The sequence below is a fragment of the Hydra vulgaris genome, chromosome 04 (assembly GCF_038396675.1).
Source record: "Hydra vulgaris chromosome 04, alternate assembly HydraT2T_AEP".
NCBI lineage: Eukaryota > Metazoa > Cnidaria > Hydrozoa > Anthoathecata > Hydridae > Hydra > Hydra vulgaris.
The window spans coordinates 46,480,608-46,495,069 of record NC_088923.1 but is presented as its reverse complement, the minus strand read 5'-3'; the positions used below and the strand labels follow the sequence as shown (position 1 = coordinate 46,495,069).

General features: G+C 25.3%; 1 protein-coding gene across 4 annotated transcripts in view; it reads right to left on the bottom strand.

Moving 5' to 3' along the window:
* Positions 1 to 14,462, bottom strand: part of LOC136079842 (uncharacterized) — a 75,885-nt gene that overhangs the window by 49,014 nt on the left and 12,409 nt on the right. Inside the window, exons 1-6 of one of the 4 annotated variants that reach the window (XM_065796465.1) lie at positions 11,580 to 12,075; positions 11,033 to 11,292; positions 9,280 to 9,408; positions 3,756 to 3,833; positions 3,163 to 3,201; positions 2,909 to 2,938 (exon numbers count right to left, since the gene is read on the bottom strand). In XM_065796465.1, coding sequence (XP_065652537.1) covers positions 2,909 to 2,938; positions 3,163 to 3,201; positions 3,756 to 3,833; positions 9,280 to 9,385 — 253 coding nt within the window. In that variant the 5' untranslated portion in view covers positions 9,386 to 9,408; positions 11,033 to 11,292; positions 11,580 to 12,075. Of the gene's footprint in view, positions 1 to 2,908; positions 2,939 to 3,162; positions 3,202 to 3,755; positions 3,834 to 7,913; positions 7,983 to 9,279; positions 9,409 to 11,032; positions 12,076 to 14,462 lie in introns of those variants that run through there. The other 3 variants (XM_065796464.1, XM_065796466.1, XM_065796467.1) reach the window with 3 other exon arrangements.

Genomic DNA, 14,462 nt, shown 5'->3' with positions numbered 1-14,462 from the left:
TAACTAACCACTTAACATAATAAAAAGAATCCTCGGCACAATTGAGCTAGGACCGTTTACCATGTTGCTTGACAAAACTACATTTAAAAATTTCATTACACCTTATAAAAAAGCTTACAAAAATCAGCATACAACTTAAAACAAGTTGATATAACTAACAAATATATAGTTCCCCATCATGTTGAAAGCTTATTTACTAATATTCCTCCTAATGAAACTATAAATATAGCTACTGATTTATACTTTAAAGGTGAAATGTGTTCAAAATATTTTTCAAAATCTCAGTTACAAAAATTACTTCAAATCTTAACATCTGGTTCTCATTTCTTATTTAATGGGAAATATTATGATCAATTGATGGCATTGCCATGGGTTCTTCTTTCGCATCAATTTTAGCTAATATTATTATTGGGTTTCACAAACTAAAATAGGTTAGTAATTGCTTTTCCTCCATACCGAAGATCTATAAATGTTATATGGATGATACACATGGCTAGGATAAGGACATAAAAAATCTACCCAATGTTTTAAAAAATAACCAATTTCCACCTAAAAAAAATTGACACTTGACAAGTTAAATTATTTGTTGATAAAAAGTTAAATCCATCTGTGATAAATAGTATTGATAACTATAATATAAGATATTATAAGCTTCCATTTATAGAGTTTTACTCAAATTTTACTAAATCTAAAGTTAATAAAATTATTAAAAAATATTGTTAAGATGTTATAAATAATTTAATTTTCACTACCAACAAATTACAAAACAGTTTATGCATAAAAGATCCACTTCCTAAGCTGCTCAAATCCAATGTTGTTTACAAATTTTCTTGCGCTGGATGTAATGCCAGTAATATTTGAGAAACCTCCAAACACTTAAAAACAAGGATTCGTGAGCATCTTTCAAGTGACAATCTAATGTTTATATGCATTTAATTTCATCTGTTAATTGTAAAAATCTAAGTAACTATAATTGTTTTAAAATTTTAGAAACTGCACCTAACAAAAACAAATTGAAAATAAAAAAAGCACTACATATTAAATGAGGAAACCTTATAATGTAATGTTAGTTTTAATAAACATTATATTATAAATTTGTAAATCTAGTTTTTACTTTTTTTTTATTTACTTATATTTTTTTTTAATTTATTTGAGAGCCTATGATACAAGGGGGGGGGGGGGGGGGGGGGGGAGGGGGCACATGCCTTTTACTTTTTTTCTGAAGGACCTTTTTTTTTTTTTTAAAAAAATTCTTGGACTTTTTTTAAAATTTGATGATTGTGCTCTTCCATTTTGAAACCTGTGTCAACCCTGTATATATACAAATAATTTATAAGTATTCTACAAAAAGAGTGCTCATTATTGTTAAATAAACAGAGCAATAATGAATTAGTAGAAAATCACTTATGCAATTATTTTCATTTTACACTGTTTTTTCTTAAGAAATGGAAAACTCTTATACAAAACCCAAGTTTTATTTTAGTTAAAAGTAGTAAAACTTTGGATGGTAATATACCTATTAATACTAATGTGTTTATGGGTAGTAGGATATGGGTAGTTCATAAGACTTAAAATGATTAGTAGGAGGTTAGGTAGGAGCCATTGTAAATGATAATCTTTCTAACAACAGTATCACAATAAAAACACATTGTTTTTACCTGAAAACTGATTAACACTAGAAAAAGCCATCCTGTTGTAAAAAATTGTTGGAGTTAGAGTTCTACAGAGTTTTTTGTTTAACTTAAACTTAACATCCTAAAAAAACATATATGTTTAATCTAAAAATAAAATCAGTAGTAGCTTTTTAACACTTTTATACTGTTTCAAGATGTTGTATTATGTTATATTGTTTCAAGAAATGATATGAGATCATGATGATGTTGATCAAGAAGATTAAGACAATATAACCTTAAGTACAATATAACCTTAAAACAAAACTGAACTTTTTAAAGCATTAAGTACAGAGTAATAAAAATGCTACTAGATTATTTAAGAGCCACAGGATCTTTTAGAATGGTACCATTCTTCAGTATGCACTAAAGTAATGAATTAAGTCACTGCAAAGCAGGTGCTTTCAAAAAATAAAATTGTTACTTAATAACCATTGTAAAGACTTGAAATGTATAGATGAATTATAAATGACGACATTTTAATTATCAAAACCATGAAATGAAAAGATGAAAACTAGGGTGGCTCTTAAAACAACATTTTTGAAAAAAACCTGTTCCTACCCCTTTACTTTGTTTTATATAATACTAAAACACTAGGTTTAAAATTTTTTTGAACAAAAAATTATTTTAGGGGTAGCTCAAGACCCTTAAAAATTTGACTGGTCCCTAAAATTTTGAAAATAAATGAAAATAAAAGATGTATACAAAAAAAGCATGTTTAAAAAAACTGTTTTTTTAAAACTTGAAAATAATGACTTTTTTATTTTCAGCTTAAAAACAATAGTTTTTATGCATTTATTTAAGAAAAGAGTTATTTTTTTGTAAATTGATTATTATTTTTAAAGTTTTTATATAATTTCGCTTCTTTTGAGTACCAGGTTGACATACTTTAGAAGAACTTTTATTTTCAAAATTTTAGGGACCAGTCAAATTTTTAAGGGTCTTGAGCTACCCCTAAAATAATTTTTTGTTCAAAAAAATTTTAAACCTAGTGTTTTAGTATTATATAGAACAAAGTAAAGGGGTAGGAACAGGTTTTTTTTCAAAAATGTTGTTTTAAGAGCCACCCTAATGAAAACTCTTAAGAACTTATTTATAATTATAAACTTATTTATAATATAATATATAAAAAATAATTTAATAATAATTTAATAATAATTATAAGCAATAAAAAAAAAACAACTAATAAACTAAAATTTAGAAATTTATAAAACTTAAAATATAAAACTACCACTTACCAGGTGGAAATTTAACATCACTGAATCTTCCTGTTTAAATTCAATAAAATATTTATAAATAGACAACAAAAAATCCAACAAATAAAAAAGATTTTGAAATTCACAAATATTTTACGTTATTTTATTCGATAGTAAAAGTATCTAGTTTGATATGTATCTGATTATTATAAAATTGTGTGATGTATTATTATTTAATAATAATTATGCAAAAAGAAAAAATACTTTTTAAACATAACCAAAAAAAAAATTTCTACCATGTGCGATGTTGATCTCCTCAATGGTTTTTGCCAGTTCTAAAGTACATATAAATATTAAATTTTTAAACAACAATAATATAACAACAATATATATATATATATATATATATATATATATATATATATATATATATATATATATATATATATATATATATATATATATATATATATAAATATATATCATATATGTGTAATAAAAATTTTACGAAGACTTCGTGCAAATTTAGTTTGACTAGCATTGGAATACTTTGTGTTGTTAATAACTGTTTGATATTAATTAAATGAGTTTTAGCTAAGTATCAAAACTTCAAATAATGATGACATCAAATATGATCTCAAAATATCAAATAATGATGACATCAAATAGTTTTGAATTTTATTTTTATTTTTGATTTGCTAAAAATTTTATTATCTATGTTTTAATAATAGAAAAATAAACTTTAAATAAAACTTCAATAAAATTTTCATTCATTTAGACAGCATAAGCTTGCATAAGAAAAAATATTTTAATACAAACAACAAAAATATAAAAAATACCTTTAAATAATAGCTAAAAAAAGTTAAATATCAACAAAAAAAAAATTTACCAAATGGTTCATCGATTATAGTGGCAATATCATGTGGCTTTTTATCAACAATAACATTTTTTGCAACTTTTACATTTTCTAAATATAAACAAACAAACATAACAAATTTAAAAACAAAAATTTTAATTTTTAAATTTGAAATATTTTCTTTATATAATAACAAAGTGAAAGCGGAAGTTTTGCACACATATTTTGGTTATCATTGCCATCATTATCGTTTTAGTGTCTTTGTTACTTCACATGCACAAATCAGGTGAATGCTCAATTAAGCATTTAATTTAATTTTTTATGTAAAAGAAATAAAATTATAATAATTGATGTATTAAAGAATTTGAATTTTCATAAAAAATTCTTATAAAGATGTTTTAATAATTCTCATTAGGATGTTTTGTAAAAGGTATAAAAAAACTGGCAAGATAAACGCTCATGGAATAAATATTTTTCATATCACAACCCCATTAAGAACCATCCAATTAGAGTAGTAAGTGACTGGAGCCCGGCCCTTACTAAGAATGAGACTTTTTTCAAACGCAGCCCTGGCATGGCTAAACTATAAGATTTAGCAGGGGTTAATAGCCGAGATTAGAAAAAAATTTTAATACTTTATATGTTATAATTTTATGTTTACATTTACTATTTATTAAATACTGGCATATATTTATATATTTTCAAACTCTAATTTACTTCCAACAAGATTGCAAGCAACCACTATTAAGTTATGAGTTACTTTAAAATAGAAAATAATTAAATACTAGGAAATAGTTAACTGAAAACTTGAAATGTAGTATATTGTATGTAAAAGAAATACATGAAGATGGCTAATAGTTATAAGGTTTTTTTGATGGGCAAGGAAAACAACTGGATTAATAAAAGTTTTTATAGAATGAAGAGACAGATAAAGTAAAAGGATGCAACTTGTTGAATAAAAAACAAGCAAGAAAGAGTTTTGGTTTATTGTAATAGAGATAATAGCTTTTTTGAGCATTGACCATGATTGTATTTGTAGAAAAAAGAAAGAAATGTAACCTTACAACAATGGAAGAGTGGCTCAAGCTTTGCAAATTATTTATTATTAAAATTTTTTTTTTAATGTTAATTCAACTCCTCAAGGCTGAAAACGCCACTACAGACAAGAAGGCTACTTAATTGTGGTTATAACCCTCTCTCAACTATATAACTCCCAAACACAAACCTTGACAACCAAGACCACTACGCAAAGAAACAAGTTGAACGTGGTACTATCAGGGACGTGGTGGGGATCAAACTCGTACCTCTTGCTTATGAGGCAAGCGTTCTACCACTACACCATGACCATATTACATTTAAAATGTGCTTTTAGACTTTGTCTGAGAGTAAGAGGGTTGTTATTCATCAATATAGAAATACCAACATTATTGCAATATTCTTTTGCAGTAAATAAATGAGTTTTGTTGTCTAACAAAAATTTCAGATTTTAAGTCCAGAATTTAAATCCATAAACCACAGCAAGCCTTAGGCTGTTACAGAAGAGAGATGAGATTAAAAATCAGCTGCTTGTTCTTAGCTATCAAAAAGTGAAGATTTCCTGTCAAGAGAAGAGTATAAAGTTGAGTTGTCAACAAATAGAACCACTTTAGATGTTAAAATTTCAAGAAGATCAATATTGTAGATAAGAAAGAATACAGGAGCAAAGATTTAAGGGTACCACAAGATACCTTGTGGTACATTCAAAGTTACTTGAAAAAAAGAAGAGCGTAGGCCTTTAAGAATAACTTAAATACTGTAGTTAGAAAGAAATAATTTGATGATCTTAAAATATTTATATAAAGAAACTAATAACAAAGTGAAGACTAATCGTAGGATAGTTGGAGAGGTCAAAGTCTTTTCTAGAGTTTTGAAAAATTGGAACCACTTATTAGGCACTTTATAAAAATTAAATACTATTAAATATTATATAATTAATAGGATTAAATGTTAGACTTACTTTAGCTAATGAGGTTGTTAAAGACTACAGGGTGTAGTTATGGCAATTTTAAAATATTATAGCTTCTGTATGATATTTTGATGACTAAGACATATTTTCATTAAATGATCAGGTCTGTGAATTATGAAAAGACAAAAAAAAATTAAAATGACAAATTTTGCATTAAATATAAATGTTTGTAGCAAAAAAACCCAAACCGAAGATTCTTTTTTTTAAAATAAATCTTAAAATCATGATCGCTTGTCTAAATTTGAATAAGATTCTAAATAAATATCCTTTTTAGGTGAAATGGACATCATAGTTTAATAATATGATCTGTTTTGATTGTTTATTGGCAATTTTTCTTTATTATATGCTGGTTGGATTTCTAGTATTTTTTGTGAAAATTGATAGAAATATTTTATTTTGACAATTATATATAATTAATATAGGTCAGAACCGATTAGAACTAGAATCTATAGTGGGTTAAGGCACTTTTTTCAAAGATTTTAACTACATTCATGTTAACGCCAATGAGCGAAAGTGATCTAAAGACTCCATAGTGGTGTTCTTTAGATTCACTATTAGGGGTAGTAAAAATGTTTAGAAAATTAAATTAAAAAAATAAGTCTCCTTAAATATTAAAAAACCTAAAGCAAAAAAAATTATAACATCTAAAGCTCTTGTTTAGACATAATACTCTGATAAAATCATGCTAATTTCAAATAAAAGAATTTGAATAATTTTTAAATTGCCTTGACTACACCGAGTAACCAAATGTCTCTAGAACCTAACATCTGATGTAAGATACAAGATTTAGTAAACTGAGAAACACAGAGCTTAACATCAGACGGCACCTTTTTACATTAGCTTCTTGGAATAACAAAAAGACATTTGTTCTTAAGGGAGATGTTCTAGTAAAAAAAATGAAATAAATGATTAATAAAGCAACTACTCAAGATGTTGAAAAATATGGAGAAGAATGAGTTTTGTCTTAAAACTGATGAGTAGGAATAAAAGCTTCCAAACTTTTAGCTTTTAAGGAATAAAAGTTTCTGCGATGCGCTTAATGCAAACATATTATAGACATAAACATATATGTTTGCTATTTATTTAGATGCTGGCATACAATATCCTTTCATATTTATACAGTGTAGCATTTGACGAAAAAGAAGATGATAATAATGATGATGATGATGATGATGATGATGATAATGATGATGATGATAATGATGATGATAATGATGATGATGTAAATATAGTAATCTTGTTTTATGTTTTATGCAAATAACTTATAACAATTATAAACACAAATGATTTATTAACTTTATAATTAAATGCTAACACTAATATGCTTAACCAGCAAATTTAGTTGACTAACGGTATTTTTAAATACCATTAAAAATACCGTTAAAAATAGTCAACTAAATTTGCTTATAGTTGATAGCTTTTTTTAAATACTTAATAAAAAACTTTGAATCTTTTTTTTTAAAGTAATTTCGAAATGACATTTGCCTCCACAAAAGTTTTTTGAATAATTACTATGCTAAAATCTTTGTTACTTTCCTAACTAAAGATAAACAGCATTCGTTGGTTCAAAATTTTTTTATTGTAAATAATAAGTCTAAAAAAAACACAAATAAAAAAACTAAGTAACAAGCGAATTGAAAAAACTAAAGAACAACTGACGTCAATTAAAAAATAAAGTTCTTAATTGATTTTTGAATAAAACTGATATGCTTTTTGAATGACTTTGAATTGAATGACTTGTTACGCTTTATCTTTTGTAAAGAAAGTAACTGTTCAATTAACTAAATTATTTTCTTCATTTTGTGTACAAATTATTTCTACATTTCTAGCGTAATACTTATAATATGAGTCTGTAAATAACAGGATAAAGGTTTTAATTTTTTTAATGGTTTTTTGATTTTTTGGAAAATTCAAAAAAATTGGGAATTCCGCATTATACGTGGTGCCATCAGGCTGGTTAACACCCTATAAAAAGCCTTACACTTTCATTAAAAAATAAACCAAGCTAATCTTTTAATAGCCTTTTTTAATATCTTTTGATGTCACAAATTATACATTAAATTTCTGCTACAAGCAACAATAGATATTGCTGCATTTCTTTTTTGTTGTTGCTTTCTTGCATTTCAATACATAAAATCAATATAATAAGCACATCTTGTTTTTAACACATTTAATAAATAATATACCACATTAAGTGCCATAAATATCTGAACCACATTATATGTTCTGAATATGGACAGAAACTGATCAACAGACTATAAGCAAGATTAGAATATATATATATATATATATATATATATATATATATATATATATATATATATATATATTTATATATATATATACATATATATATATATATATAAATATATATATATTTATATATATATACACATATATATATATATATATATATATATATATATATATATATATATATATATATATATATATTTAAACAACTTTAAAATATATTCTACACAATAGAGTGCTCAATGTTCTTAAAAGAACAGAGCAATTATATATTAGTAGAAAGTCACTTGAAAAATTTTTTTTTAATTTTACACTGTGTTTTATCAACAAAGATTCATCAGAAATGAATGATCAAATTAATAAAACTTCAATTTATACAAAAATTAAATTAAAATTCTGAAATTTTGCGAATTCCTGTAATTTAATTTTGGTATAAACTGAAGTTTTATTAATTTGATCATTCATTTCTGATGAATCTTTGTTGATGAAACACAGTGTAAAATGAATAAAAAACTTTTTTCAAGTGATTTTCTACTAATATATAATTGCTCTGTTCTTTTAAGAACATTGAGCACTTTATTATGTAGAATATACTTTAAAATTGTTTAAATATATATACATATATATATATATATATATATATATATATATATATATATATATATATATATATATATATATATATATATATATAAATTTGCTCATTGAGGTTATGTGTTACATCAAGGAAGTTCACAACTTTTATGTTACATTGTATAGTGTTGGAAAGATTGTAAGTTTTAAAAACTTAAACAATTTTTATTTTATTTATACGTAAGATGGCCACAAGCATTTTTAAAAACTATCCTGTTATAATGCTGGGTTAGCTGAAAAAAAGAAAAATTCTGACAAGCTATCATACCTCTTCCCCATCAAAAGCACTCAAGGCAAAATCAAACAAATCACTGTTATTTTTAATCCAAAGTTGCCCATTATTAAACAAAAAGAATTTTCGGGCTTGTTTAATTATTATCTTATCTTTATTTTTAATGGTTACATATCTCTCAGCAAATTTAATCCCGTTATTTAAAAAGTTTTATTGATAAAAGGATAATAACTGAAAAATGAAAATTTATAAAAATATTTGTTTTTAATACCATTGAAACAATTTAAAATAATTTGCGAGCCTTTCAATTGATTGAGTTCATTATATATATATATATATATATATATATATATATATATATATATATATATATATATATATATATATATATATATATATATATATATATATATAAAGAGAACATAAATAGGTACCTCTTGAATTTTGCTGTATGTTCTTAGTTTTTACTTTTCCATTAACACATGTTAGCACTACCATGCAGTAAAAAAACTTAAAAAGATTGTGAAAAAGCAACTTCATTGCATTGATTCGGCAAAAAGATTCTAAAGAAAATTGGAATAGTTGTAAATTAAACAAAATCAAAATTTTTTTAAGAATAAACATAACCGAAACTTTCAATGAAAAGTAATTTATATATATATATATATATATACATATATATATATATATATATATATATATATATATATATATATATATATATATATATATATACATATATATATATATATATATATATATATATATATATATATATATATATATATATATATATATATATATATATATATATATATTGGCATTATTAACACACAGTTTGACTATTGTAACAGTCTTTTATCTGGTACTTATCAAAAAAATATTAAAAAACTCCAACGAATTTTAAATAGCTTATCTCGAATCGTTTTCAATTCTCGTATTCATCTAAATTCAGAAATATTGCTGAAATCTCTTCATTGGTTACCAATAAATCAAAGAATAATCTATAAGATATCAGTTATCACATATAAAATTTTATTATCTAAATCTCCTGCATATTTATTTGAACTTCTAGAAGTCCGAACTTCAAAACAAAATACTAGATCATCAGACAGTTGTCAACTTACACGTTGTCAACAAAAAAACTTTTCTGGGCTCAAAATCTTTTTGTATGACTGCACCTCGAATTTGGAATGGTTTATCTATGAACACGCAAAACTTAAACTCTTTAGAAACATTTAAAAAAAGACTAAAATATGAACTTTTTACAATTGCTTTTTCAAACTCATAGCCAACTTGTTTTTGTTTTGTGCTTCTGAATTACTTCATCACTATTGTGATTGTTGTAAATAATGCCACTTCAATCTCTAATTATTATTATTATTATTATTATTATTATTATTATTATTATTATTATTATTATTATTATTATTATTATTATTATTGTTATTATATAATGAACATGTAAGGCATTTTGTAAGACATTTGATGATTGTTTTAATATATTACTTTAATAATAACCATCTGAAAATAGTGCACTTATTTTGCCTTTGGGAATGTTATTAATATCACGCATCAAAGATTATATATATACATATATATATATTTATTTATATATATATATATATATATATATATATATATATATATATATATATATATATATATATACATATATACATATATATACATATATACATATATATACATATATATATATATATATATATATATATATATATATATATATATATATATATATTTATATAAATATATGTATATGTATATATATATATATATATGTATAATATATATATATATATATATATATACATATATATATATATAAACGTGTGAGTACATCACAAGAAAACAAATTTTCAAATTGTTAATAGTTAGATCCACACAACATCTGCAAAACTATCACAATGCTATGGAAAAAGGTATTAATATTAGTTCAAGAATTATTAGAATAAAGTTGTGCAATGACTTTATTATGGTTTAGTTGCAAGAAGACTAAGAAGCTAAAAATCTCAATTGCAAGCTAGAATTAGATTTTGTAAGAGTTTAAATGATAATATAACGGAATGAAAAACATAATAGCAAGTAATTTTGAAGGTTGACACTTACATTAAAATAGGATTAACAAATAAGTTTAGACTTATTTCACTTCCAAATGAAGCTTACCTGCTCACGATTATCAAATGTTATTGAATGTCCTGTTTTTTATAACTTATATAATAAAAGATTCTCTGGTCCATTTAAATGTAATAAATGTGATATATCCGCATTCCATTGACTTTACTTTCTTGATATAAGTTCTTTTACAATTTTATTGGAAGATTCTTTATCAATTTCATTTAAAACAACTTTTTGTTGAATTAAAAAACAATTTCCATAATTATTCAGCGGCTCATATCTTTTGTTGAAAGTTCAGTTTCTTCAAACTAGTAATAAACCAAAACTTTTACATATTTGTCAATATACCATTTTAAAATAACAATATTAATATAACATGGATATGTAACATGTAAACAAATTTTTAAATATATTTTTATCATCATGTTTAAGTTAATCAATATTTTCCAGTTGTTGGTTTCCAACTTTTCTTACAACTAATTTAGCTTACATGGATGTCTTTTTTCAATGAATATCTTTAAGGCATTTCATGATAAACTAACAATGATCAAAAAAACATAACTTTAACGTTAATAAAAAGGTATAAGTCACCTACTTATAACAGTCACTCACACATTTATTAGTCGAGTACTGATTTGTGATATAATATCAGATAACGTTTTTTTTTTTCTGCATCTTTGAAAACTAAAACACAACTTTACAAGCTATATTTGACAATGATAGGCTTCGAAAAATAAATCGTTTGAAGAGTTCTTTGGCAGGCACCCCATAGCAAATTATAAGTTAAATTAATTCTTTAAGCTGCCACTTTCTCTTGAAAAAATCATGATAAATTTGAGTAAAATTAAGGATATTTGTGTTGTAATTATGTTTGAAACAAATTTTTCAGATATATATGTAATTATGAATATGATTATGTTTGTCTCAAAAATTGGTGCAAAAAGTTATTATTATTAATATATACATAATCATCCAAAACGACATTTTTTTGCAGGTACATTTTTCGCAGAAAAAGTTGCATTCCATTACATTTTTCGCAGAAAAAGTTGATGCCGATCTGTAGAGGCAACTGTTATTATCAAAAGAGTTTTTGTTTTTGCTACAAAACGGTGGTTATTTTTTTTTCTTTTTGTTTTCATTTGGTCTTTGATAAAATCTTTATACAAATAACAAAATACAAAGAAAAAGATTATAGATAAAGATTTCATTTTATATATGGTCATAATTTTCAAACGCTAAAAAATTTTACTATGAAATTTAAAATTTATCGATGAATATAAGTCAAGTTGAAAATAGTACAAAAAATATTTCACCAACTTGTTGCTCTCACGGTTGGGGCAGGGGGCTAAGATTTTAGGGTTTCTTATTCCCATTCTTCTATCAGAATAATTTTTTTTGTGAAGAATCTTATCGTCATTCATATGAACGTAAAAAAGTATGGAATATTCTTTTTGTTATAGAGTTGGTTATTAAACATTTAAAAACCTTCATACGCCCCTGCATGCAATACTGTTGTCAAAAATTTGACAACAGTATTGCATGCAGGGGCGAGTAGGAGATTTGTGAAAGTAGAGAATGGAATCTGGAGCAAAAAATTAGGAGAAGCAACATTAGCGGATGCTAATAAAGCAATCTACTGTAAATATGTTTTCCATAAGAGGTCAGTAGGGAACAATAATCCTAAAAGACGTAAAAAAGAGGACTCACAAAGAGGGTTACTATTCATTAATGTAGGAATGTAGACAGTATTGCAATAGTTGTTTGCAGTTATTAACTTAGTTTTGTTGGAGTAAAAGTTCACAGGCCATTGCAAGCCTTATTCTGTTAAAAAACAGGACCAAGGGTAGAACCATGAGGTACCTCAGAAGTTACTGGAAATAAAGTAGAGTGTTGGCTTTTGAGGATAACTTTATTAAAGCAGCAAAGTTTGTCAAAGCTTTAGAGGAGCAAAAATCGTATTGGTTGTTTGACAGTAAGTTGTTTGACTCAAAATAGAATGTCATCAAGATAGAATCAAGAAAGACTCAAAAAATTTGATAGAGCTGATAGAATCTCGATTGAACGATTATTAAATGAGTCAGAATGATCTTTAGAGGTTTTGAAAATTAGAACACCAGATGTCATTTTCCAGCAGTTAAAAAAACAAGACTCAGTCAAGTACTCATTAAATAGTTTAGAAAAAATGGAAGAGAGTTCTGTAAAAAAACCTTTGAAACATTATGACAGGAGTATTCTCTGGTAAAATAAGCCGCAGATGAGTTTATTTGAAATATGAATTTAGCAACTGGAACTGGATTGATTTAAATGTCTAACAATGGATTAATCTGTTTAATTGGAATGGAATGAAGAGTATGGCCATTTAGTTTAAGGGTCAAAGGAGAAGAAAATCTTTTTGATAATAGTTCTGCCATCTCCTTGGGAGATATAATAAGATCAGTTCCTTAAATAAGTGGTGGAACTTTTAATGATGAAGCTGTTGAAGGTTTTTCAAATGTCTCTAGAGCTTAACTTCTGAGATAAGATACAAGATTTAGTAAGCTTAGAATAATGGAACTTGAAGTCACATCATACCTTTTTTCATCAATTTCTTGCAGTAATAAATAGGCGTTTGTTACTTTAAACTGAGCAGAAGGAATAAAAACTTTAATTCCTACCTGAATCCAGGAGTTTACGTAGGATACGCATTTATCACCAGATTTAGAAAAAGACATTGTTTCAAGAACCGTAACAAAGAAAATCACGAAAAGAACACCAGTCATCTTAAGGGTAAGTAAGTAGTGCGATGGTAGGGTTAGTACAAAAAAGAAGTACTGGTTAAACAATTTAAAAAGATTATGGCATGGTAAGAGCCACCTAAAAGAGAAAAAGAAAAAACTCAACCCAAGCTAGGATCAGTGGCCAGACACAAATCATGGATTGAAAGTAAATAACTAGGGATGTCAGGAAAATAAGTCACAAACTATCTGAGTAAGAGATTGAAAAATGCAGAAGTTATAGGTTTTACTGCCAGCAGGGTCAGAGGCGTGAGAGCCAAACCATTCAGTGTGATGAGCATTTAAGTCACCAATAACAATAATGTTGGAAATGTGGTAAAGAGAGAGGGCATGGTCAATATGATACAAAATTACATATAAAACAGTGCAGTCTTGGGAAGAAACAGACCGATAAATAACAAAGAGCACATTAAAGGCTGATTAAGGGATTTTGCAAGAGGTAAGATTAAACTGATGGAAGCTTACTAGCCAGACCATGAATGTTTATGAAAGATATAATGAAATAGTTAAGTGGAAGTTATAGTGGTAACAGTTAGATAGTGGTGGTGATTTGGATGTTTAAAATAGTTACGGTGCATATAGTAATTAAATGATTAGCTTTTTTGAGAAGTTTATTCCTGTGAAAATTCCCCAAAGTTTAAAGGTAAAACTTCATGTTTTTATTTCACGGTTTTTGTGGAAAGTACCGTTATTTAGTATTTCAA